Below are 22,996 nucleotides of genomic sequence, written 5' to 3'. Positions count from 1 at the left end.
AAGATTTGATTCATGATTAGACAAGACACAGAACATTTATATTGCGCTTTTCTCCTGGCGGACTCAAAGAGCCAGAGCTGCAGCCACTAGGTTAAGCTCTATACGCAGTCGCAGTGTTAAGCCGCATCTACATGCGTAGATGCGGCCGCGATATTCCTTATCAATCGAGCCGCTGATGCGGCTCGATTGATAAGATCCAGCAGGACGGATCTCCCCACCGCCGATTCCCTGCTCGCTCCCCGCGAGGGGACACGGGCAGGGAATCGAGCGGGTATTGATTCCGGCGCGCGCGCGGGGACGCGGATGAGGCGATCCGGCGGCTAATCGAGCCGCCGGATCGCCGCCTCATCTACACGTGTAGATGAGGCTTTAGGGAGTTTTTCCCAAAGTCTCCTACTGAATAGGTGCTGGCTTACTGAACAGGAAGAGCAGAGATTCGAACCCAGGTCACCTGTGTCAGGCAGAGCCCTTAACCATAACACTATTCAGCTACTGATAATTAGTAATGCGCTGACATAGCCAGAGTAAACTCCTCCTACGTGTGCTACTTAATGATATCCCCCGGAACGCTACATGTGCAAGTGGTAACATAGCGTGTGTTCCTGAGCAACGGCCAATCCTTTAAATTGCAGCGCGGTAGTGACAAATTGCTACAAACGTAGCAGCAGCTGTTCTGGTGAAGTATCGCAGTACATCACTACTACGTGTCAATAGAAAGGATCGTCCGTTACTAAGGAACACACACTATGCTGCCACTAGTGCCGGAAGCGTGCTAGGGGTATCATTAAGTTGCACTAATTTATTATATAGCCGAATGCTGCTGGGTCATTTAGGCACCAGGTTATCGGCAGAGCAGCGAGTTTATATAGGTAGGAGTGCTTAGTATTAGACATGGATAAAGGAGAGGTGAGTGTTAGGCATAGAAAGATACGTGTGTGAATAGGGTTATAATGGGGAATAGTACAATATCAGTATAATTAGTGATATTCTACTATCAGGAGTTCGCCACCGGGAGATTTGGGCGCAGCATACAGCCGGTATGGGTTTTCCTGCTTTTGCACAAGTTCCCGGCGACGTTAAAGAGAACCCGAGGTGGGATTTACTTATGCTAGTGGGGCACAGAGGCTGGTTGTGCACACTAACACCAGCCTCTGTTGCCCCATGGTGTGCCTCCAAGACCCCCCTGCGCGCCGCTATACCCCCCGCAGTGCTGGCGACACGCAGCGTGTCGCCAGCACAATGTTTACCTCTCGCCTGTCTTAGTGCCGCTCCCCCGCCTCCTCCGTATCGGCGCTACCCGCCCGCGTCACTTCCCTCCAATCAGCGGGAGGGAAGGGACGCGGGCGGGTAGCGCCGAGTCGGGGGAGCGGCGCTGACAGACAGCGCTTAGGTAAACGTGCTGGCGACACGCTGCGTGGGGTATAGCGGCGTGCAGGGGGGTCTTGGAGGCACACCATGGGGCAACAGAGGCTGGTGATAGTGTGCACAACCAGCCTCTGTGCCCCACTAATATAATGAAATCCCACCTCGGGTTCTCTTTTTAAATTCTATTCCTCCTCTAGGTCCACGTGGATAGTGGGGGAATGAAATAATTCGGCTTCCAGCAATTTCTGGAAGCCGAATTACAGCGTTTAAAAAGTAACTTCAGCTCCGTCTTCTGATGGTGCTGAAGTTACTCACTGTGCGCCGTAGCCGTAATTCCAAATCTCCTGCGCTGGAATAGCAGTGTTCGGTCTGATCAGAAGTCTGCTCTAAAGCCCACAGCTGTGACCCAAGGTGCCCATACACCCATCGATTTATTTATCAAACCCCCCCCCCCCCCATTTGATTCCCTGCAAAACTTAAGATTGATCGATTTAGGAAAAATCAATCGAACGTATTGATCAGATAGGACTTAAAATTTTGGTCGATTGGGGGCAGCCAAGAGTAGGGTTGCAACGGTATGAAATATTCACGGTATTAGAACTGTCTCAAAAAATATCACGGTATACAGTATTACACAATTATTTGGACCCAGCCCCCCTTACATTAAATAATGTGCCCACCCCAGTTTGGTTGCCAGATGTGCCCCACTCCCTCAGCATACATATGATTAAGCCGCTGGGACAGCTGGGCACAGGGTAAAACTGTAAAATGGCTCACCTTGCTTTTGCAAAAGTCCTTGCGATGTTAAATACTATTCCCCCTCCAGGTCACTATGGATAGTGGGGAAAGATCTAATTCGGCTTCCATCTATTGCTGGTGGACGAATTAGTGTTTTTTTGGTAATTTGTGCTCTGTCTTTTGATAGCACCCAAATTACTCACTCCTATTACAGCCTATGGCTGCGCCCAAACCTCCGGCGCTGTTTTTACAGCACTCCACTCCCTTACACCCCCGGTATAGTAGCCAGGTAGAGGTGCCTCCAATATAGGTAGTCAGGCATAAGTGCCCCCAGTATAGGTAGCCAGTAATAGGTGCCCCAGTATACAGTGGTGTGAAAAACTATTTGCCCCCTTCCTGATTTCTTATTCTTTTGCATGTTTGTCACACTTAAATGTTTCTTCTCATCAAAAACTGTTAACTATTAGTCAAAAATAACATAAATGAACACAAATGCAGTTTTAAATGATGTTTTTTATTATTTAGTGAGAAATTTTTTTCCAAATCTACATGGCCCTGTGTGAAAAAGTGATTGCCCACCTTGTTAAAAAAATAACTGGTTTATCACACCTGAGTTCAATTTCTGTAGTCACCCCCAGGCCTGATTACTGCCACACCTGTTTGAATCAAGAAATCACTTAAATAGGAGCTATCTGATGCAGAGAAGTAGACCAAAAGCTGGACATCATGCCAAGATCCAAAGAAATTCAGGAACAAATGAGAACAAACGTACTGTAATTGAGATCTATCCGTCTGGTAAAGGTTATAAAGCCATTTCTAAAGCTTTGGGACTCCAGCGAACCACAGTGAGAGCCATTATCCACATGGCAAAAACATGGAACAGTGATGAACCTTCCCTGGAGTGGCCGGCCGACCAAAATTTCCCCAAGAGCGCAGAGAAAACTCATCCGAGAGGCCACAAAATACCCCAGGACAACATCTAAAGAACTGGAGGTCTCACTTGCCTCAATTAAGGTCAGTGTTCACGACTCCACCATAAGAAAGAGACTGGGCAAAAACGGCCTGCATGGCAGATATCCAAGGCGCAAACCACTTTTAAGCAAAAAGAACATTAAGGCTCGTCTCAATTTTGCTAAAAAACATCTCAATGATTGCCAAGACTTTTGGGAAAATACCTTGTGGACCGACGAGACAAAAGTTGAACTTTTTGGAAGGTGCGTGTCCCGTTACATCTGGCGTAGAAGTAACACAGCATTTCAGCAAAAGAACATCATACCAACAGTAAAATATGGTGGTGGTAGTGTGATGGTCTGGGGTTGTTTTGCTGCTTCAGGACCTGGAAGGCTTGCTGTGATAGATGGAACCATGTATTCTACTGTCTACCAAAAAATCCTGAAGGAGAATGTCCGTCCATCTGTTCGTCAACTCAAGCTGAAGCGATCTTGGGTGCTGCAGCAGGACAATGACCCAAAACACACCAGCAAATCCACCTCTGAATGGCTGAAGAGAAACAAAATGAAGACTTTGGAGTGGCCTAGTCAAAGTCCTGACCTGAATCCTATTGAGATGTTGTGGCATGACCTTAAAAAGGCGGTTCATGCTAGAAAACCCTCAATAAAGCTGGATTACAACAATTCTGCAAAGATGAGTGGGCCAAAATTCCTCCAGAGCGCTGTAAAAGACTCGTTGCAAGTTATCCCAACCGGTTATTAGGTTCAGGGGGCAATTTCTTTTGCACACAGGGCCATGTAAGTTTTGAGTTGTTTTTTTTCTCACTAAATAATAAAAACCATCATTTAAAACTGCATTTTGTGTTCAATTATGTTATCTTTGACTAATAGTTAACGGTTTTTTAAGAGCAGAAACATTTAAGTGTGACAAACATGCAAAAGAATAAGAAATCAGGAAGGGGGCAAATAGTTTTTCACACCACTGTAGGTAGCCAGGAATGGGTGCCTGCAACGTAGGTAGCCAGTCATTGGTGCCCCAGGTATAGGTAGCCAGGAATATGTGCAGCCAGTATAGGTAGCCAGGTGGAGGGCAGACGAACAGTAATGGGGTAATCAGATACATTGCCAGGATTCCTTGTGACAAGTACTACTTACTTCTTCCTGCTCTTGCCTTCCATCTCACTGTAACACCTTTTCCCTCTGTGCCTTTTAGCAAGGCAGTCATCTTCTTGGAGATGTCTGCGGTCTTTATCATGTTGAAATACTGCCCTGTGTCCCAGTTTCCAAAGGTAGGGGATCATGCAATGCTTCAGTATGTCGCAGTACGCGTTAGCATTCATAGTTCCATCAATTTACTGTAGGAACCCAGTGCCAGCAGCACTCATACAGCCCCAAGCCATTACTCTCCTACCACCATGCTTTACTGTAGGCAGGGTGCATTTGTCTTTGTACTCCTCACCTGGTTACCACCATACCCGCTTGTCACAATCTGAACCAAATACGTTTATTGTGGTCTCATCAAACTACAGGACATAGTTTCAGTAATCCATGTCCTTAGCCTGCTTGTCTTGGCAAACTGTTTTTAAAGGGGAACTTCAGCCTAAACAAACATACTGCCATTAAGTTACATTAGTTATGTTAATTAGAATAGATAGGTAATATAATCTCTTACCCACCCCGTTTTAAAATAACAGGCAAATGTTTGTGATTCATGGGGGCTGCCATCTTTGTCATGGGGGCAGCCATCTTTTTGGTTGAAAGGAGGTGACAAGGAGCAGGAGACACAGTTCCAACTGTCCTGTGTCCTGATTACCCCTCCCAGCTGCACACGCTAGGCTTCAAATGTCAAATTCAAAATGTAAAAAAAAAAAAAAATGCACCAAAACAGCAGAAAGAGAACAACAAAATCAGAAATCCCATCATGCTTTGCACAGCATCAGGGGAAAAAAGCCCGGGCAGTTTTCTTCTGTGCAGCTAAAAAATGAGGTTTGTATAAGAGAATCAAAGTTCTGATGCTGTGAAACTGTTAAAGAAACACAAAGCCTTTTCAGTGCTGCTGAGTCGATTTTTAGTCCGGATGTTCACTTTAAGCTTTCATGTGCATCATCTTTAGAAGAGGCTTTCTTCTGGGACTACAGCCATGCAGACCAGTTTGATGCAGTGTGCGGTGTATAGTCTGAGACTGACATGTGATCAGATGGCTATCTGGTGTATAACACCGTAAAGGATTTTTACTTTATACTCGGTGTGCAGACCCTGCTCTGGATATTCTGTTGCTGAATACTAGTCCAGTATTGGGGAATCCTATGGAGTGCGACCTTACTAATGCATCCTACTAATATTATAAATGGGAATGTTCGGATGTTTATTAGATTGCGCAAAAATGGCTGAACGGATTTAAATGAAATTTGACACACAAGTAGTACATTACCTGTAATAACATAAAGGATACTTTTTATTCCTATAGCCAAAAAGTGGGCGGAGACTAATACAAATTTCACTGGGAACATGTAAACTGCAGCCATTCTTACACTGTTTATGGTAGGGTTCTCAAACCTTGCGCAGTTGGTCACTGGGTGACTGGGATAATTATTCAGAAAAGTGGGTGGAGCCTACACAAGTCAATCAAAATTCACCTATTGATTTTAAAGGTGAATTTTTAATTGCTGCCATTCTTGCACTGTTAATGGCACAATCCTCAAACCTGGTACAGTTAGTCATTGGGTGACTGGGATTCATATTCAGAAAAGGGGTGGAGCCACAGCCAATCAGATTTTGTTTTATTTCAATGCAAATTATTGATGCCAAAGACCGCAAAGCTCACAAACTTGGTCATCAAGTAATTATGTGTTCGGGTTAGAAAAAGTGGGCGCAGCCAACACCAGCCAAATGCATACCCAGGCAACTCCGGGCCATCAGCTAGTTATAGAATACAGAGCACCGTGTCCAACACAAACTTGGAATATAGTTTTAGCCGCCTTCTGACCTCCTTACGCCTATGGGTGGTGGAAGAGTGGCTCCTCCAGGACCGCCGAACGCCTCTGGGTGGTTTAACACATGCCCGTTACATTTTCTGTCTGCTTCATCATTGTCCTAGCACAGTGCTGCTGCTTTTTATTTGGACCATGGAGTGCATTGCCATTCATCCAGTAATATAACTAATCCAAACAGACATTTAGGAATTGCATTAAATGCATGCATTATTGCAATGCATATATTTCAGAGTCCGGATCGGCTTATTACAGCGCCAAGTTTGTTGGGCATCTAATGGACACCAGTATCAACTATCAGTTTCCGGGCGCCCAGGCGGTTAGTCTAAACCATGGGTCTCAAACTCGTGGGCCATTTGCGGCCCTCGGTACAATATTTTGTGGCCCGCGCCAGCAAAAGAGACACGGAAGCGAAATATTTTACCTTATAGTTGGCTTCAGTGTCCCAAGTAATACGCCGCATCCCCGCCGCTAAACGAGGGCTGCAGAGCCCCCAAATCCCCCGGGCAAACATCCACGACTGCGCTGAGGGGCAGAGCTTCCAGCTGTAGCTCTGCCCCTCCTGACGTCAATCGCCGCACGGATCACCGCCTCTCCCCGCCCCTCTCTCTGAAGGAAGAGTGAGAGGGGCGGGCAGAGGCGGCTGACGTCAGGAGGGGTAGAGCTGAAGCTGAAAGCTCTGCCCCTTCCTGGAAATGTCGGTGGATTGCCCCCCCAGGCAATTTGGGGACTCTGCAGCCCTCGTTTTGCGGCGGGGACACGGCGGATTACTTGTAATGGGAGCACTGAAGCGAACTATAAGGTAGGACACTTCATGTTCAGAAGAAATAATTAAAACTGTTAATGACATTTGAGGACATTTTTTTTTCTTCTTTTTTTTTTTTTTTTTTTGTGAAATCCCTTATGCGGCCCAGCCTCATCCTGACTTTGCCTCCTGCGGCCCCCAGGTAAATTGAGTTTGAGACCCCTGGTCTAAACAGTAGCAGGAGGGGGGGATAGTCTGAGCAGCAAAAGGCACCAGGTAAGTCTATCGGTACCGCCTTGTGCCAAAACACCTGGTGGTGCCACAATATGTATTCTAAAGATATCCATTTGAATCAATTACTCTCCAGAATGGAAACCCTTTCTCGTCTAAAAACCCCTTCTAGCATGACTGAATCTTGTTGGTCAGAGAAGTGTTGCATAACCTTGGCAACTTACTGGTCACTATATTGGCACACCATCGGCCAAAGTTTCTGACTGAAGTAGGCTTTATAGGCCCTGTTTGAGCAGAAATCGCTCTGCAGTGTGTATGGACTAGTGTGCAGATGGTAGCCTGGCTGTAGGTGCTTGCTGGCCTGTTGTATTTTTGTTGTTGGTGTGTGTGTGTTTTTTTGTTTTTTTTTATCAGTCTTTTAGACTGCTTAATATGTTGACACTTTATTAATACAATAAATAATGGATGGCTCAGATGACACTGTTAATGTTTTTGTATGTACAGGTCTTCTATACTGAGTGAAGTTTCTACCCGGTCTCGATCTAAGTTGCCATCTGGGAAGAACGTGCTTGTGCTTGGTAAGTTAATTATACATGTTTTTTTGTGTTTTCCCCCTATATACCGACAGGAATTGATTTATTATTTGTTTAGAGACACTTGGAAGAGCATTTTAAAATTGCTAATATCTGCTTCCTGCTTACCTAATTGTTATGCATACATATTTTGCAGCAGAAAATTGCAACAAAATATGTGGGGCAATGAAGATCTGCCACACGCTGCTGACTTATGTGACCTTCCCACTTTAGGCCACAGCCACCATTAGACCACCCAGCCTCTGAGAGAGGATGGGCTGACTAAGGGTGCTGTGGAGTAAGAGTGAAGGCTGGTTTCAGGGCCCATTCACACTACGGCAAATAGCAGGTGATTCCCTCTAATTGCCAAATTGCTAGCGTTTTTTAAAGCTCTAGTGCAATTGTAAGCATATGGCAGTGATCTCATTGCTGCCGATTGCGGGTGTTTCTGTGGTTAGCGGCAACTGCAAATGTGCTGCATGCAGCATTTTGCCGGGATTCTCGAGCGATCGCGGTGCAGTGCTTAACAGAGCGATGATCGCAATCATCGGGAACCGCGAGGATGACCAGTGATTTTTATTTTATTTTTTCCGTGTTTATCAAGGTAAATTCACCTACGCAAAAAGGTAGCACTGCTATTTGTAGTGTGAATGTTCCCTAAGGTGCTAGAGGGTGGGTGGTAATCCGAGATCAGCAGAGAACTACAGCACTCAATCTGCCATTCTCCACTCCTCTCTATGCAGACAAGGGCGTAGCGTAGACCATTACAGCTGCTGTTAAATCTGTCCACTTCCCTGATCACTGTGTGCTGTGCTGTGGCGGGGCCTGTGGCAGGGACCTACAGTCCTATTTCTGTACTCGATGTTGGTTGACTAGGGCAGGGAGGAGGGGACGAACTTTGTGTGGAGATGTTGTCTGTAGGTCTAGAACGGGAATAGGGGCACAAAAGCCTGAAGGCGGGGCCTTATAAACCCATACAGCTGCTGGCTGTTTAAGGCAAGGAGGTTGGATCAGGGCAGGTCCTTCTAAAGGTGGCCACACACCATACAATTTTAAAAATATCTGTTCAATTTAAGAATTACAATCAATTTTTCTGACTGATTGTAACATTTCAAAAATATGACCAATGTACCACACACCTATGTTCAAATTTTTTCCTCAATTATGATAAAAATGATTGGAAACTCAGAGAAAATTGCTAGGGTGTGTATATTAATAAATGAACAATCCAACACACACCATACAATCTTTAGTAGAAATTGAAGAGAAATATCTGGCATTTCGGATCGATTTAAATCGAAAAAACGGGAAATCCGATCGGATTTTTCAGTTGAATGAAAAAAAAAAAGCTTTCGATTTTTTTTTTGAGATACGATCGTTTTTATCGAATTACTGTAAAATCAGATCATTTTATTGTATCGTGTGTGGCCACCTTAAGAGCTCGATGACTGGCTCCTGTAGTTGTGCCTGGTCACGACTGGGTTCCTTACGGGTGACGCATGCCTCCTATGTCACTGCCACGTGCTCCCCCAAATTATCTGGGCGGAGTGCCCAGCTAAAATATGCAAGGGAGAACACTGATATATATCTAAAAGTCTAACCTTTCAACAATCCTCACTGTATTCTGATATGTCCCAGATGAGGTTTGTAAATCTTTTGCCACTTTACAAAAGACAGTTTACATTTTTAGTGAATCAATCCTAATTTTCTCTGTAGTACTTGTATACTACTTACTTCTCAGTTACAGAATTAGCCAAGAATGTAATTTGGCCAGAAATGCCCAAACATTTGCATACAATTTTATAATCTCGAGCTGCTGTTACTCTGAGAGGTGCCTTCAGAACACACTGAAATTTGATAAAGCAGACATTTTCACTTGAAAAAACATGTATTTCTTTTCATATAACTGTCCTATAATTGCAGGTGAGGATGGAGCTGGCAAGACAAGTTTGATAGGAAAACTGCAGGGAATAGAAGAGTATAAGAAAGGAAGAGGAATGGAGTACCTTTACATTAATGTGCATGATGAAGATAGAGATGGTAAGTTGTACAGAATCTACTCCGCAATGTAAAACCATTAATTCACAGATGGTGACTGAAAATATCAGCGATACAGCTAGTGGATCTGTAATGTGAGTTATTAGCAGGGCTGTGGAGCCGTAGTTGAGGAGTCGGAGCAATTTTGGGTACCTGGAGTCGGAGTCGGTGGTTTCAATAAACTAAGGAGTCGGATGATTTTTGAACCAAATCCATAGCCTTTGTAAAAAAAAAAAAGTAGGTTAAGGAGTCAGGGAAATTTTGTGTACTTTGAGTCGGTGGTTTCATAAACTGAGGAGTCGGAGTTGGATGATTTTTGTACCGACTCCACAGCCCTGGTTAATAGCTGGCTTTGGCTTTTTTTAACCTGGCATGAGAATTGATGCAGTTAATATACTATCTTGTAATATGAACTCCTGTCCTGATCTTCTGCATCAGTGGTTCTTAAGTTTCTTTGGTCCATGGATCATTTTAAGCCAGGCCAACAAGCCTGCATAACACATATGTACTTCTTATATCCATAGTTTATCCTCCTGGATTTTCCATTGCTAGTAAAGGTGAGTGGGGGACCATCTGCACCACCGTAACATGATGCTCTGCATTGGGATTCTAGAAAGAGCTAGTGCGATTAGAGAAGTATGAGCTGTGTAGTTTTGATAACTTATTTGCACTACCATCTGGGCAGGGTGCTTCAGAAGATGTCTTTAATTCATAGCCTTTAAATTACTTTTCCTTTAAAGCAGGGTTTCTCAAACCTGTCCTCGTGACTCCCCAACGGTGCATGTTTTGCAGACAACCTCACCTATGCACAGGTGGGGGAATTAGTGTCTCAGCTACATGGAATCCACCTAGCTCAGGCACTAATTACCCCACTTGTGCATAGGTGAGGTTGCCTGCAAAACATTGGGGAATCACGAGGACAGGTTTGAGAAACCCTGCCTTAAAGGACAACTGTAGTGAGAGGTATAAGGAGGCTGCCATCTTTATTTCATTTTAAGCAATACCAGTTACCTGGCAGCCCTGCTAAACCTCTGCCTGTAATTCTTTTAGCCATAGACCCTGAACAAGCATGCAGCAGATCAGGTGTTTCTGACATTTTTGTCAGATCTAACAAGATTAGCTGAATGCCTTTCTGGTGTGATTCAGACACTACTGCAGCCAAATAGATCAGCAGGGCTGCCAGGCATTGTGTATTGTTTAAAAGGAAATAAATATGGCAGCCTCCATATTCTTCTCACTTCAGTTTCGCTTTAAAGGACCACTATAGTGAAAAAGTAAGCAGTTAAAATCTGACAACCAACAAGTTTTGGACTAGTCCATCTTCTCATGAGGGATTCTCAGATTTTTCTGTGTTCTCAAAAAAACATTTTCTAAAAGTAAGATACCTGCCAGCCCTCCTACTAGTTTGCACACTATTTTGGCAGTTTGACTTAACTACTGTTTAGGGAATGCTTTTGAAAACGGAGTATCCCCGTGAGGAGATGGACTAGTCTAAAATCTGTTAGTTCTGTCACATTTTATCTGCTTTTTTCACTGTAGTGGTCCTTTTTAATGCTCTTATTCCTTTGCTGATCCATTGCCAAATATAACGTTTGCATGAAATAACTAGTTACTGCCCTAACTCCATTAGTGAATTGATCTTGCAAATAAACAATGACAATGCTTTTGTTTGGCAGACAGTAATATACAATCGATCAATGAGGGCTTTTGAAAACAGCCGGCACTACGAGAGTTACTTCAAGTTCCAAAAGGGGGAGAGTCGAGGTTAATGGCAGAGTGGTGTATCAAGTCACAAACTACTTCCTCGACTGTTATTGCTGCGTGCTCATGATGAACATTAAATACAGATGCAGTATCGATAAAGTTGAGTGAATAAACAATCAGGCACTGCAGCAGTGTTGGATTTATTCAGTGTTCAATTTCCAGCAAAACATTCCAAGTAGTATGCTGTATATAGTGGCAGGTGAGTTGGTCACAATCACATAGCTGTTGCACACTGTGACAAAAACAACCCTAATGCTGCCCGTTTTTGTCCTGCACCCACCGCCAACTGCCTCAAACACTGGTAGGAGATGCCCTAAGTTGTTTGTTGTCACTGTGTGCAACAGCTATGTGATTGTGACCAACTCACCTGCCACTGTATACAGCATATTACTTGGAAGGTTTTACTGGAAATTGAGCACTGAATAAATTCAACACTGCTGCAGTGCCTGATTGTTAATTCACTCAACTTTATAGACAGTAATATACCATGGTGTGAGCAGCACAGGAGCTGATTTAAAGTACCCCAAAGTACCCAGTACTTCAAACTTTCTTATAGGGTACAAAAAACAGAAATAATCTGAACATGTCATGTTGTATAATGATTTTTGTCTCTGTAGATCAAACCAGGTGTAACGTGTGGATACTGGATGGCGATCTCTATCACAAAGGGCTGCTAAAGTTTGCAATGGATGTCAGCAGTGTAAGGGATACACTAGTTATGTTGGTTGTAGATATGTCACGGCCTTGGTTGGCACTGGATTCACTTCACAAATGGGCAAGTGTTGTGCGAGAACACATGGATAAACTAAAAGTACCACCTGAAGAAATGAAGGAAATGGAAGAAAAAAGTAAGTGAAATTTTGTTTGTGTGTGTTTATAAATACAACAGAGGTGTGCAATACAGGTGGGCGCCTGGGACCATGCTGGGCAAGCTACACCCCAAAAAGGGGCAAGAGCAGTGCGGACAACCCAATTGGATGGTCCCCCAAGGTGGGGAGAGCATTTTTGACTATTTTTTGTTTGTGTGTTATAGCAACCACTCTTACTTAAAAATGGCAAAAAAAAAGTGTATTTTTCTCCCATAAGTGAAACCTAATTGCTGTAATGGGGTTTTCCAAATTTGTTGAACAGTTAGAAAATGTATTTGGCCAGTCAGTTTGAGAAGCCCTGTAAATGCATTTTTTAGGTGTGGTGTTGTGAAGAAAAATGATGCATCCCCTGCTTCAGTCACAAAGAATCATTGGCGGTCCTCTCCATAAATCTTGGCTGGCAATGGCGCTCGCTCTGCTTAACACTAGAAATAAGCGTTCGTGATAACTTTTTGTGTTCTGAGGTAACGCAAATGTTGAAAAGATGTAAAAAGTGATAAATGTCACGACTTTTGAAGTGGTGTTTTTATGTACATGTTGTTCTCATATTACACATTCTTTGGATTGAATATACCGTAATAAAAATACCACACATTCACTTTCAAATTTTTTTCATTAAACCTATTCCATTGGTCCTCTTCAACTCGCCTTCCCCATACTCTTCTCCAAGTATCTTTAGCTTTCGGGTCAGTTATGTGAACCTACCATCCAGCTGGACAGTCATGGAGCCTGAATCACTTTCAGCCCTCCTTGACTGGAATCCTTGTTAGGAGAGGACAGGGGTACATGTATTTAAAAATAAGGATGGGGGGGGGGGGGGGGGTGTTAAGTTCAGATTTGGACAGTTTGCCCTCAATTTCTTGTGTTTATTTCTAGTGGTTAGAAATTTCCAAGAGTATGTAGAGCCTGGAGAGGAATTCCCTGCCTCACCTCAGAGAAGGTCCACATCCAATCAAGAAGACCGGGATGACAGTGTCATTTTGCCACTGGGAGAAGACACCCTTACACATAATCTCGGCATTCCTGTAGTAGTTGTTTGTACAAAGGTTAGTTTCTAAAACTACTTTTTAATAGGTGACTCCTCTCTCAAAATACATTTTGTCTGGTCGTAGTAATAGGAATTTGGTATATAAGCAAGTTAAGGAATTCCACTCAGTGCCATACATTAGAGAGTGTAAAAGTGTATGTATATGAAAGACTATCGGTCAGTGTTTCTTCAAACCTTATTCAATTAACCATAATGCTTATTGTAGCTTGTTCTAATTACACCCAGCGAATCAGCTTTATTGGTCCCTTTAAGACTCATTCACACCATACGTTTTGCATAGTGCAATAATGTGATGTGCCAGGAAACGCTTTGCCCATACAACTGTATGGACCTGTTCCTATCTCTGCATTGTAATGGATTGTGTTACTCTACTGCCTCCAGAATGTTTCTATGGAGCACATGCCAAAACGTGTTTATTGATTAGGCTAGGAAATGGCAAGCAGTGTGCATTGCATTACACAACATAGTGTGAACAAGCCCTTGGGGCCCCTTCAAACTGATGCTTTGGTGGTTCAGCTTAATCTAGCACAATGATCTTCATGTTAAATACGACAGAATGGCGTTTCCCTATGTCACAGGCAGCTTGTTATTCCACTCATGGAATCATCTGAAAGCTGCAGGCCCCACTGCTGTGACCCTTCTAATGGTGCCTATCAATGAATCAATCCCGATTGTACAGTATTGCCCAATCTATGTAGTACTGGTAGATTGTAAACTAAGTGAATACCTTGAATTGATACGTTTGGTTTTCCCTCATATTGAATAGATGTGGTAAGATTGTACAAACAAGATTCTCATTTATGGGCACCTTAAGATAACAGCTGCAATCTCCTCTCCTGGCAATAGAGTTCTATTGCTGCTCTGTAGAAAGGACTCATGAAACACGTGGCTGGGGAATTCCAGCACTGTACAGACGTCACATCCAGATTCCAGAGAAACATCTGCCAGCTGACTCTACCATGGAAGATGGAATAGTAAACCTTGCACTCTGCCGTCTGATTTCCACTTCATAAGGGAAGTTCTGCAGATGCATTCATCATAAACCAATATGGCACTGCTTGTAAAATTAATATAAAAACTCATCCATATGCAAAATGCATGTAAAAAGGCATTCAAACACCTCGGTTCTATTGCAATGGGGCAGTATACATAGGCCCAGATGCAGTAAACTGTGGTAAGATTGCCATGAGCAGGGAGCACAGCCATTTTACCATTACTACTGCTGGCAGTTTAGTGCGAGTTGACTAGTTGGCATGACCCCGTTACCTAACGTGAGTTTTGCTGGGCTAACAAGTTATGAGTATTACCCAAGCAACTCTTGCTTTACTTGGGTAATGTGGGTTGCGTTAATTGGGGGGTACTCCCTGACTTACAAATGACTCCAAAGTCTGTGATTTTGTGGGAACAATTCAAAATTTTATTTTTTCAAAAATACCTTGTATTTTTTTTGAGAAAAATCTATTTAAAAAAAAAAAATCTTTAAACTCGGTATAATGACATTTTAGTTTCAAAACATTTTATTACGTTTTTTGTGAAAATATAACCGCTTTGAGTAGTCCCTTAGCAAAGGGCATATCAACCAGTTGTAAACCTAACAAACATTAACAAACAGAAGTATGAAAGACATATTTTGTTATTCAAGGAGTTATTGTTGGTCTAAAATAACAGTTGTCCCTAAAAAGAGAGGGCACAGGAACGTAAGCCCAGTGAGGTCGAGGGGTATAATGACATTTTGCTACAGTACATTATACTATATAGCAAGTTGTGAATTCTGCATACACTTTTTTTTTTTTTTTTTTTTTTTTTTTTTTTACAAAGCAAATCTGTGATCCATTGCAGGGACCACTGAAAGTTTGGGTGGATCACTTAAAGAGACTCTGAAGTCTTTTTTTTTTTTCTTACCTTCTTTTGTTTAACATTCCTCTTCAGCTTTAATGCCAGAATAAAATCGCCGCAGCCCCACAGCAGAGGAGTGATTTATTACCTAATAAACGACCTGCAAAGTTCTACGACTTTGCAGGTTGCAGATCCTGCTGCCCTGACACGCAGGGCTTCTCTAACTGGAGAGGCTGAGCTTTAAGCTGCAGCTCAGCCTCTCCGCAGTCAATCTCTGCCTCCTCCCCGCCCCTCTCAGTGAAAGAAGACAGAGGGGCGGGGAGAGGCGGCGATCTGCAGAGATTGACTGCGAAGGAGGCAGAGCTACAGTGTAAAGCTCAGCCTCTTCGAGGAAGTGAAGCCCTGCAGAGCCCTGGGGGCTTTGCAGGGCTTATCTCTGATAATAAATCACTCCTTTGCGGCAGGGATGCAACAATTTACCTCTGTCATTAAAACCTCCCTGGCGTTCAATTTTCCCAGGATTTCTGTGCAAAAAGTGATTAAAATTTATTTTAAAACTTTTTTTTTTTTTTTTTTTTTTTCCTGTAACTTGCCAAAATGTGTCAAGCAAGGGTCTAGTATACAGTGCAGGAGAGTATTGATGTGTATGCACGTTTATACTGTTCACAGCATGTTTTTATGGATGGCTATATCTGTCCATACCGCTAGGGAGGTTAAAGCTGAAGAGGATAATTAAACAAAAGAAGCTTAAAAAGAGTCCTCAGAGTCTCTTTCAAATCAATTCAGTTAAAAGATCGGAATTAAGTTTAATCGTAATTGTGAAATTTTATGTAAAATTTTCCATAAGCGAAATTGGCACATTGTGATTATCACTAGGACAGAGAGAGGGTCAAGGGGGCACAGGTGGTACAGAGGGACACAGTGGAGGCACAGAGGAGGACACTGAGTGAACAGGGACAGAGGTGACACAGAGGAATACTGGAGGCACAAAGGAGGTACAGGAGGCAAAGATTGCACAGTGATCCGACTTCAGAACAGCACATATAGGGGATACAGAGGCAGGTTGTATAAAATATGTTAAAAACAACTAAAAAGAAACAAGTGAGGTGGCTTTACCTCAGAGACACAATTCTTAGGTAAAGAATTTTTAATAAAGCACAGGCAACACATTTCACGGATCTGAGTCTGATTCCTCAGGCCAATAAAAGTGCCAACAGTCTCTAGACCGCTAGAATTTCATCTCTGAGTTAAAGCCACCTCACTTGTTTCTTTTTAATTGTTTAATGTATTTTATACAACCAGGGCACCTCTTTATCCCCTATATGTGCTAAATCCACCCCTCAACGTCCTCCGTTGAAGGGGTATAAGCATTAGCCACAGTGTTTTTACACAGGTCTAGTGCTTCTTTTTATCAAGGAGAGCGACCAGCCGAGGTCCTGACGGACCACGCCGAGTGGAGTCTGGTTCATTGTCTCCACCTGCTGCCAGTGGTCGGTTGCGCCTAGCAATCCTCCTTTTTGAGTAGACCTTTTGCTTAATTCTTTTCAAAAATTGTGTTATTTTTACATACTGCACCATTGGGCTCCTGTTTTCTCTCGTATCTTTTGCTCCAGGGTGCTCATATACCTCATCCACTTTGTGACTTCAGAACAGATTCAGGTTAAGAACAAATCTAATTCAATACCTGTATTCTGACCACCACTAAACTTACAAATCTGGTTTCAAGCCACCCATCTTAGTATAAAAATAAATAAATTTGCAGCATCGGTATATATAGGTGTATGTCACCCTGCACTGGTGTAATTGTCATGCTTGACTCCTGGCTTACTGACATGAAAGTTCTTAAAAGAATGGCAATGGGTAAGCTATAACAAATACTGTAAAAGCTTATTACAGGTTCTTTATAGAGTAAAGGACATAACGTTTTGCTTTTGCAGTCAGTAAGAGGAGCACTTTTCAGTCTGACACGTGACTCAGTTTTCCTTTTTAAGCTGTGTATTGCGTTTTAGCTTTTACCGCATACAGAAAGTCCCCGGTTAACGAATGATAGGGACTGTAGGTTTGTTCTTAACCTGAATCTGCTATTAAGTCAGAACATTGTGCCATCTCTGTCCCCTGTACCTCCTCTGTGCCCCCCTTTGCCTCCAATGTCCCCCCTCTGTGTCACCTCTGCCCTTTGTACCGGGCTGGTTTATACAAGTTTGAAAGCCATTTTTTCTTTGATTTTTTTTTTTTAAATCGATTTTCTCAAAAACCAAAAAAAAAATCCAATTTGCAAAATACATTTTTTGACTTGTTTCCATGGAAACACAGAATCCATGCAGTTTGTATCGGCGGGTCATTCGTAAGTCGGGTGTTCATAAATCGGGGACTACCTGTGCGAACAGCAATCAAACTAACCATAAGACTGCAGAACACACCAACACAGAGCTGTGCACATCTCCACATTAAGATTCATAGAAATAAAGTGACTCCATGAAGCAAATGGGTTTTCCACTTTTAGGCCATGGAAATCTAGGCCTGTAATTCTGCTCGCATCATACAGCCTCAGGATTGTCCACAATGCTAAGTTCACAGGCTAATCACATGGGCAGGAGCGTGTGCTAAGCAACTCTATTGGGAACGTTTTGTTTTACATTGAATTCTGCAGAAAGGTAAAATAGGATGCTGTGCTTCATTCAGGCTACACATCCAGTGCTGGGGCTTACTAGAGTCTTGCTTTTTCTAAGTTTCATATTGCAGATAGGCGTATATTGCTAAAGCTTCAGTCTAACAGTTGCTTTGAAATTTAATCGCATTCTTTATTGTACGTTTTAATTGAATGAGTATTAATACATGTATCTTTAAAATTGTATTTTGTTGCAGTGTGACGCCATCAGTATTTTGGAAAAAGAACACGATTACACAGATGAGCACTTTGATTTAATTCAATCCTATATCAGGAAGTTTTGTTTACAATGTATCCTTTAATCCATTACTTGTTTTCCTGTGCAGTAAACCAATAAGTATCAGAACTTGTTGTAATCCTTCAAAGAAGAACAAAGCAGGCCACAATACAGTTCAATAATGCAGTGCTGTTTTATTAATCCAATGATGTGTATATAAGGCAGAAAGTATGCCTTCTCTAAACCCAAGTAGGAAAAAAATGACACCCCTTTAAAGGGACCCTGAGCAGATGCCATATGCATATAAGCATACCCACAGCTATTTGGTTAGGAGGAGATGCTTACCGGCCCCTTAGGTAAGCGATCCTGCTCCTGGGTTGGCCGCTATCCATTACATGGGATTGGCAACTCCACTGAAAGTCGCGCTGTGACCCCGGATGCGGAAGCATGTGGGTCCTCTCTGCACATACGCAGGCTTCCTCCCCCTCTCTCTGCCACATGCCATATTGTGGTTCATGCGCGGAGAGGAGGAAGAAGCCAGGAAGCCTGCACAGAGAGGACCCGCAGGCTTCCTCTTCCAGGGTCACAGCGTGACTTTCAGCAGAGTTGCCAATCCCATGTAATGGATAAAAGCCAGCTCTTACCTAAGGGGGGCCGGTAATGGTCTCCTCTTAACCAGTGGGGTTAAAGGGATCCTGGGCAGACGCTGTGGGTATGCATATAAGCATACCCATGGTGTCTGCCCAGGGTCCCTTCAACCCCACTGTACCAAAACGGTGCTGTGCGCATTATCTTTCAACACATTTGTAGTGCTCTTTAAGCAACACTCAACAACTAAATCGAACATGTCCCATCTTACCCCTCCTGCCAGAATCTCCTTTGTCATCCACGGCATATCTTCTGCCCCCTCTATAGCAATAGACATGTCACTCTGCTATAGCATATATAGGTATATGAACACCACTCTGCTCTGTTTCTTGAGCGACGAAGTCATGGATTTTTGAGGCAACAAGTATTGTGCATGTGTACACACCTTTATTTCCCCATCTGTCAGACTGGATCCGGAAGGGATATACCGAGAACAAAGTTCAGACTTGTCTGCAGATGCTTTGTGTGACTAAAGCTTTCAGTAGGTTACAGGAATATACAGCAGTGAGGGGACAGTCGCTGGGGAATGGTGGTAATGTTTATGGTGGGTAGGCTCCTGTGAAATGGAATTGCTCATAAACTGTAGACATCCATGGGGGTTCTGTGATTCTGTTCTTCTTCCATTTTTTTTTTTTTTTTCCTAATTTTTTTCTTAACTAGATACCTTAAGATGGTGCCGCACTCATTTACACATCAATAAAAGAGAATAAAAATATTGATATTGTGTATAAGTATATTGTTCAGCAGTTATATGGCTTTCCTTTCAATATGCCTGCTGTGGTTGTGGAGAAAGATGCAGTATATATGTAAGTATTCAAAACCATGGGTTTCTTATTTCTGAAAACCTCTGCTTGGAGGAGAGACATAAATGGATGGAGCTGTCAATTCATGCCTTGAATTATTGATATCGGTCCTGTGTACCGACATGATAATCACCCATCCCACAAATTACAGCTGTGACCTCTTCCTTCTCTATCTAAACTGAAGGAAAGACAGTTTTGTCTGCAATATGTGCTGCCTGTAGACTGACTACATGCTATAGAACTGTGCCCCGCATCTCAGTCCAACTTAATTAAATTTGTTTTGTCTATGACAAAAGTTTAAAGGGTAGCTGAACTGAAATGGGACATAAGATAGACATGTGTAGGTACTGTGCTATTCCAGCATAGAACGAGACTGTGTTCCCTTTTTCCCCCCCTCACTATAAGGGTTAAAAATTAAGGGCTACAAATAAGTTTCTCTCTGGTCTAAACTAATCTACTAGGGTAAAGGTTGCTTATACACTTATCATTTTTTTTTTTCCTGGAAGATTTGGGAATTGACTCCCCTAAAATGTCCAGTTTGACCAAAAATCATTAGAAAGTATCAATCGGACAAGACAGACATCTATATCGATTGAGGTCGGGGCAGGAATGTCAGTAGATAGATGTCCATAGTATTTTACTGCATTGAACAGTGAAAATCATTGTGATGGGTTTAATATGACTTGATTCCTCCCTAAATCGATTCCGATCAGAGCATTCAATAGTTTGCCACGTCAAATGACAATCCATAAGTGTATGGCCAGCTTAACCAAATAATTATTGCCTTCCATAGAACAAGGTTTCAGTAAAGGGTGTAGATCCAATAAATACAGTAAACCTACTTTTTAGCCTTTAATCACAAGATAAAACTTTTGTAAAAAAAAAAAAAAAAAAGTAATATTTAGGAGTAGGATTTATTTTCAGTTTAGGTTCGCTTGAAGAGAATGGGACAGATTTCCAAGTTAAAGAGAACCCGATACGGGTTCTTAAAGAGGAACTGTCGGAAAATCTTAAAATTTAAAACGCATACAAATAAGAAGTACATACCTCCCATAAATTAGTTTTCTCCTTTGTTGCTGTCACTTATGGCCCATACTCACGGGCTACATAAGTGGCCTGTCGCCAGCACACGTGAGCGTGTGCGCTACAGGCCAGCGACAGCTCGTCGCCAGCTCCCTCCGCGTACACACGCGGAAGAGGGATCAGCTCTGCGACGGAAGCTGTCGCCTACGTTCCTCCCCCCTCGCCGGAAGCGCCATCAATTTTCAATTATGTTGCTGTAGCTAGTCTGCATACTCACGCGGACTAGCGACAGTTGCGGCGGCAACTGTCGCCAGGCGATTGACCGCGCCAATCGCCTGGCGACATCAGCGACGGTTCTGGGTGCGCGCCTGTGCAAAGCCTCAAACTCACGGGCGACCTGTCGCCGCAACACGCGCGCGCCGCATGTTGCGGCGACAATTGTAGCCCGTGAGTATGAGCCATTACGGTAAGTAGTAGAAATCTGTCATTACCGACAGATTTTGGACTAGCCCATCTTCACATAGGAGGGTTCTCAGTGTTTTCTTTATTTTTAAAAGCACTTACTGAATGGCAGTTGCTCTGTCCAACTGCCAAAATAGTGTGCAGGGAGGCTGTCTAGCATCATTGTATAAATCTTTTTCAGGGAATGTCTTTATAAATAATAAAGGCCATGCTAAGAATTTTTTAGATGCTTAATCTATTTTAGTTCCTGGACGTAGAAACTACGTCCAGGAACCATTTGCGCTCCCGCGGCCGATCGCGGGCGTGCACGTGAGCTCCCGGCCCCTGATTAGCCAGGCAATCAGTGAATCGGGCTATGGTACCCGATCACTGATTCCTCTCCCCCGCTGAAAAAGCGACAGCTCCTCTCGGAAGCTGCGCTTTTTCTGGCTGTTACCTCCCCCATGCGTTTCTCTAGTCGTATGTTACGCTTAGAGTGACGTCATGTAAACAAACTCATGGCCGCCATCTTGTGGCCAAAAAGTAAAACTACAACTAAAAGTAAAAAAAATAAAACTCAAGACACATTTACATTATAAAACCATTGTTTACATCCCACCCTCCCAAAAATACCGAAATAAAATGTTTAATATAAAAAAACATTATTACAATAAAAAAAATGTAAATATTTACCTAAGGGTCTAAACGTTTTAAATATCAATGCAAAGATGAAATATTTCTATATTTTATTTTAAACTTGTAAATAGTGATAGATGCAAAACGGAAAAAATGCACCTTTATTTCCAAATAAAATATTGTCGCCATACATTGTGATAGGGACATAATTTTATCGGTGTAATAACCGGGACATATGGGCAAATACAATACGTGAGTTTTAATTATGGAGGCATGTATTATTTTAAAACTATAATGGCTGAAAACTGAGAAATAATGAATTTTTTCCGTTTTTTTTCTTATTCTTCCTGTTAAAATGCATTTACAGTAAAGTGGCTCTTAGCAAAATGTACCCCCCAAAGAAAGCCTAATTGGTGGCGGAAAAAACAAGCTATAGATCAGTTCATTGTGATAAGTAGTTATAAAGTTATAGGCTAATGAATGGGAGGTGAACATTTCTCAAGTGAAAACGACGGAACGCGAATGGGTTAATATTGTGAGAATGACTCGGTCTCTTTGCTGACATTCTCCTTCTCCCCAGTCCTGCAGGGTGGGATAATGAGAAAAAGATAGGAATTTTACATGAAAACTTTCAAACGCTGAAACTAGAAGATGCTTTTGAAGACATCATCACAAAGCCACCCGTGCGAAAGGTAAGGCCTGCTACATCAGTGACCTGCTATGCAATTGCAAACATTATCCTGAAAATCTTCCAACCATATCAGTCACAAGCTTCTGTTCTGTATAACAACAAAGGTGTTCTTGTATATGTCAGACAGGAGATTCAAAATTATGAAGACCTTTAGTTCTGTGCTCTGATTTAACAATAGACTACATTTGTTGCTGTCTTTCCTTTATTTTTGTATGATGTCAAAATGGAAAGGTTGTAGTTTATTAATACAGGTATTTTGTTTACAGTTTGTACATGAGAAAGAGATTGTGGCAGAGGATGATCAAGTATTTCTTATGAAGCAGCAGGTAAACATCTGCTTATTTCTGTGTTCCTGTGAAACCGTATTGCCCTGCCTTTCTCCAAGCTTTCTAATGCAATTTTTATGTATTGCAGTCACAGTTGGCGAAGCAACCGCCAAGCTCAGCAGGACGACCGGTAGGCATTTTCTTCTAAGTTCGTTCCTTAGTATTTTCTGAAGTAAAGTACATCACCGAGTTATAGGAAATGAGGATACATACACCATTTGATGCTAATTTTATCAAGGCAGGGGTCTGTACACTGTGGGATTGGACCTGGCTTAGGCTGCTATGCACCCTCTTACAGAAACGTGGGGGACGAAATTTGAAAAGGTCTGTGGCAGATCTGGAACCATTAAACTAACAATAACTGAACTACATGAACAAAACATGAAAACATGACATTG

At 42.6% G+C, this 22,996-nt stretch overlaps 1 protein-coding gene across 1 annotated transcript in view; it reads left to right on the top strand.

The window, feature by feature from the left end:
* Positions 1 to 22,996, top strand: part of DYNC1LI1 (dynein cytoplasmic 1 light intermediate chain 1) — a 46,969-nt gene that overhangs the window by 12,401 nt on the left and 11,572 nt on the right. Inside the window, exons 2-10 of the mRNA XM_068236225.1 lie at positions 7,524 to 7,597; positions 9,515 to 9,631; positions 12,010 to 12,240; positions 13,138 to 13,307; positions 18,011 to 18,104; positions 19,349 to 19,484; positions 22,162 to 22,273; positions 22,539 to 22,598; positions 22,687 to 22,728. Of these exons, the coding sequence (XP_068092326.1) occupies positions 7,524 to 7,597; positions 9,515 to 9,631; positions 12,010 to 12,240; positions 13,138 to 13,307; positions 18,011 to 18,104; positions 19,349 to 19,484; positions 22,162 to 22,273; positions 22,539 to 22,598; positions 22,687 to 22,728 (1,036 nt within the window). The remainder of the gene's footprint in view (positions 1 to 7,523; positions 7,598 to 9,514; positions 9,632 to 12,009; positions 12,241 to 13,137; positions 13,308 to 18,010; positions 18,105 to 19,348; positions 19,485 to 22,161; positions 22,274 to 22,538; positions 22,599 to 22,686; positions 22,729 to 22,996) is intronic.

This window comes from Hyperolius riggenbachi, chromosome 5 (assembly GCF_040937935.1).
Source record: "Hyperolius riggenbachi isolate aHypRig1 chromosome 5, aHypRig1.pri, whole genome shotgun sequence".
Lineage (NCBI taxonomy): Eukaryota > Metazoa > Chordata > Amphibia > Anura > Hyperoliidae > Hyperolius > Hyperolius riggenbachi.
Note: the sequence above shows the minus strand (reverse complement) of the source record. Positions and strands in the feature narration are given on the sequence as shown.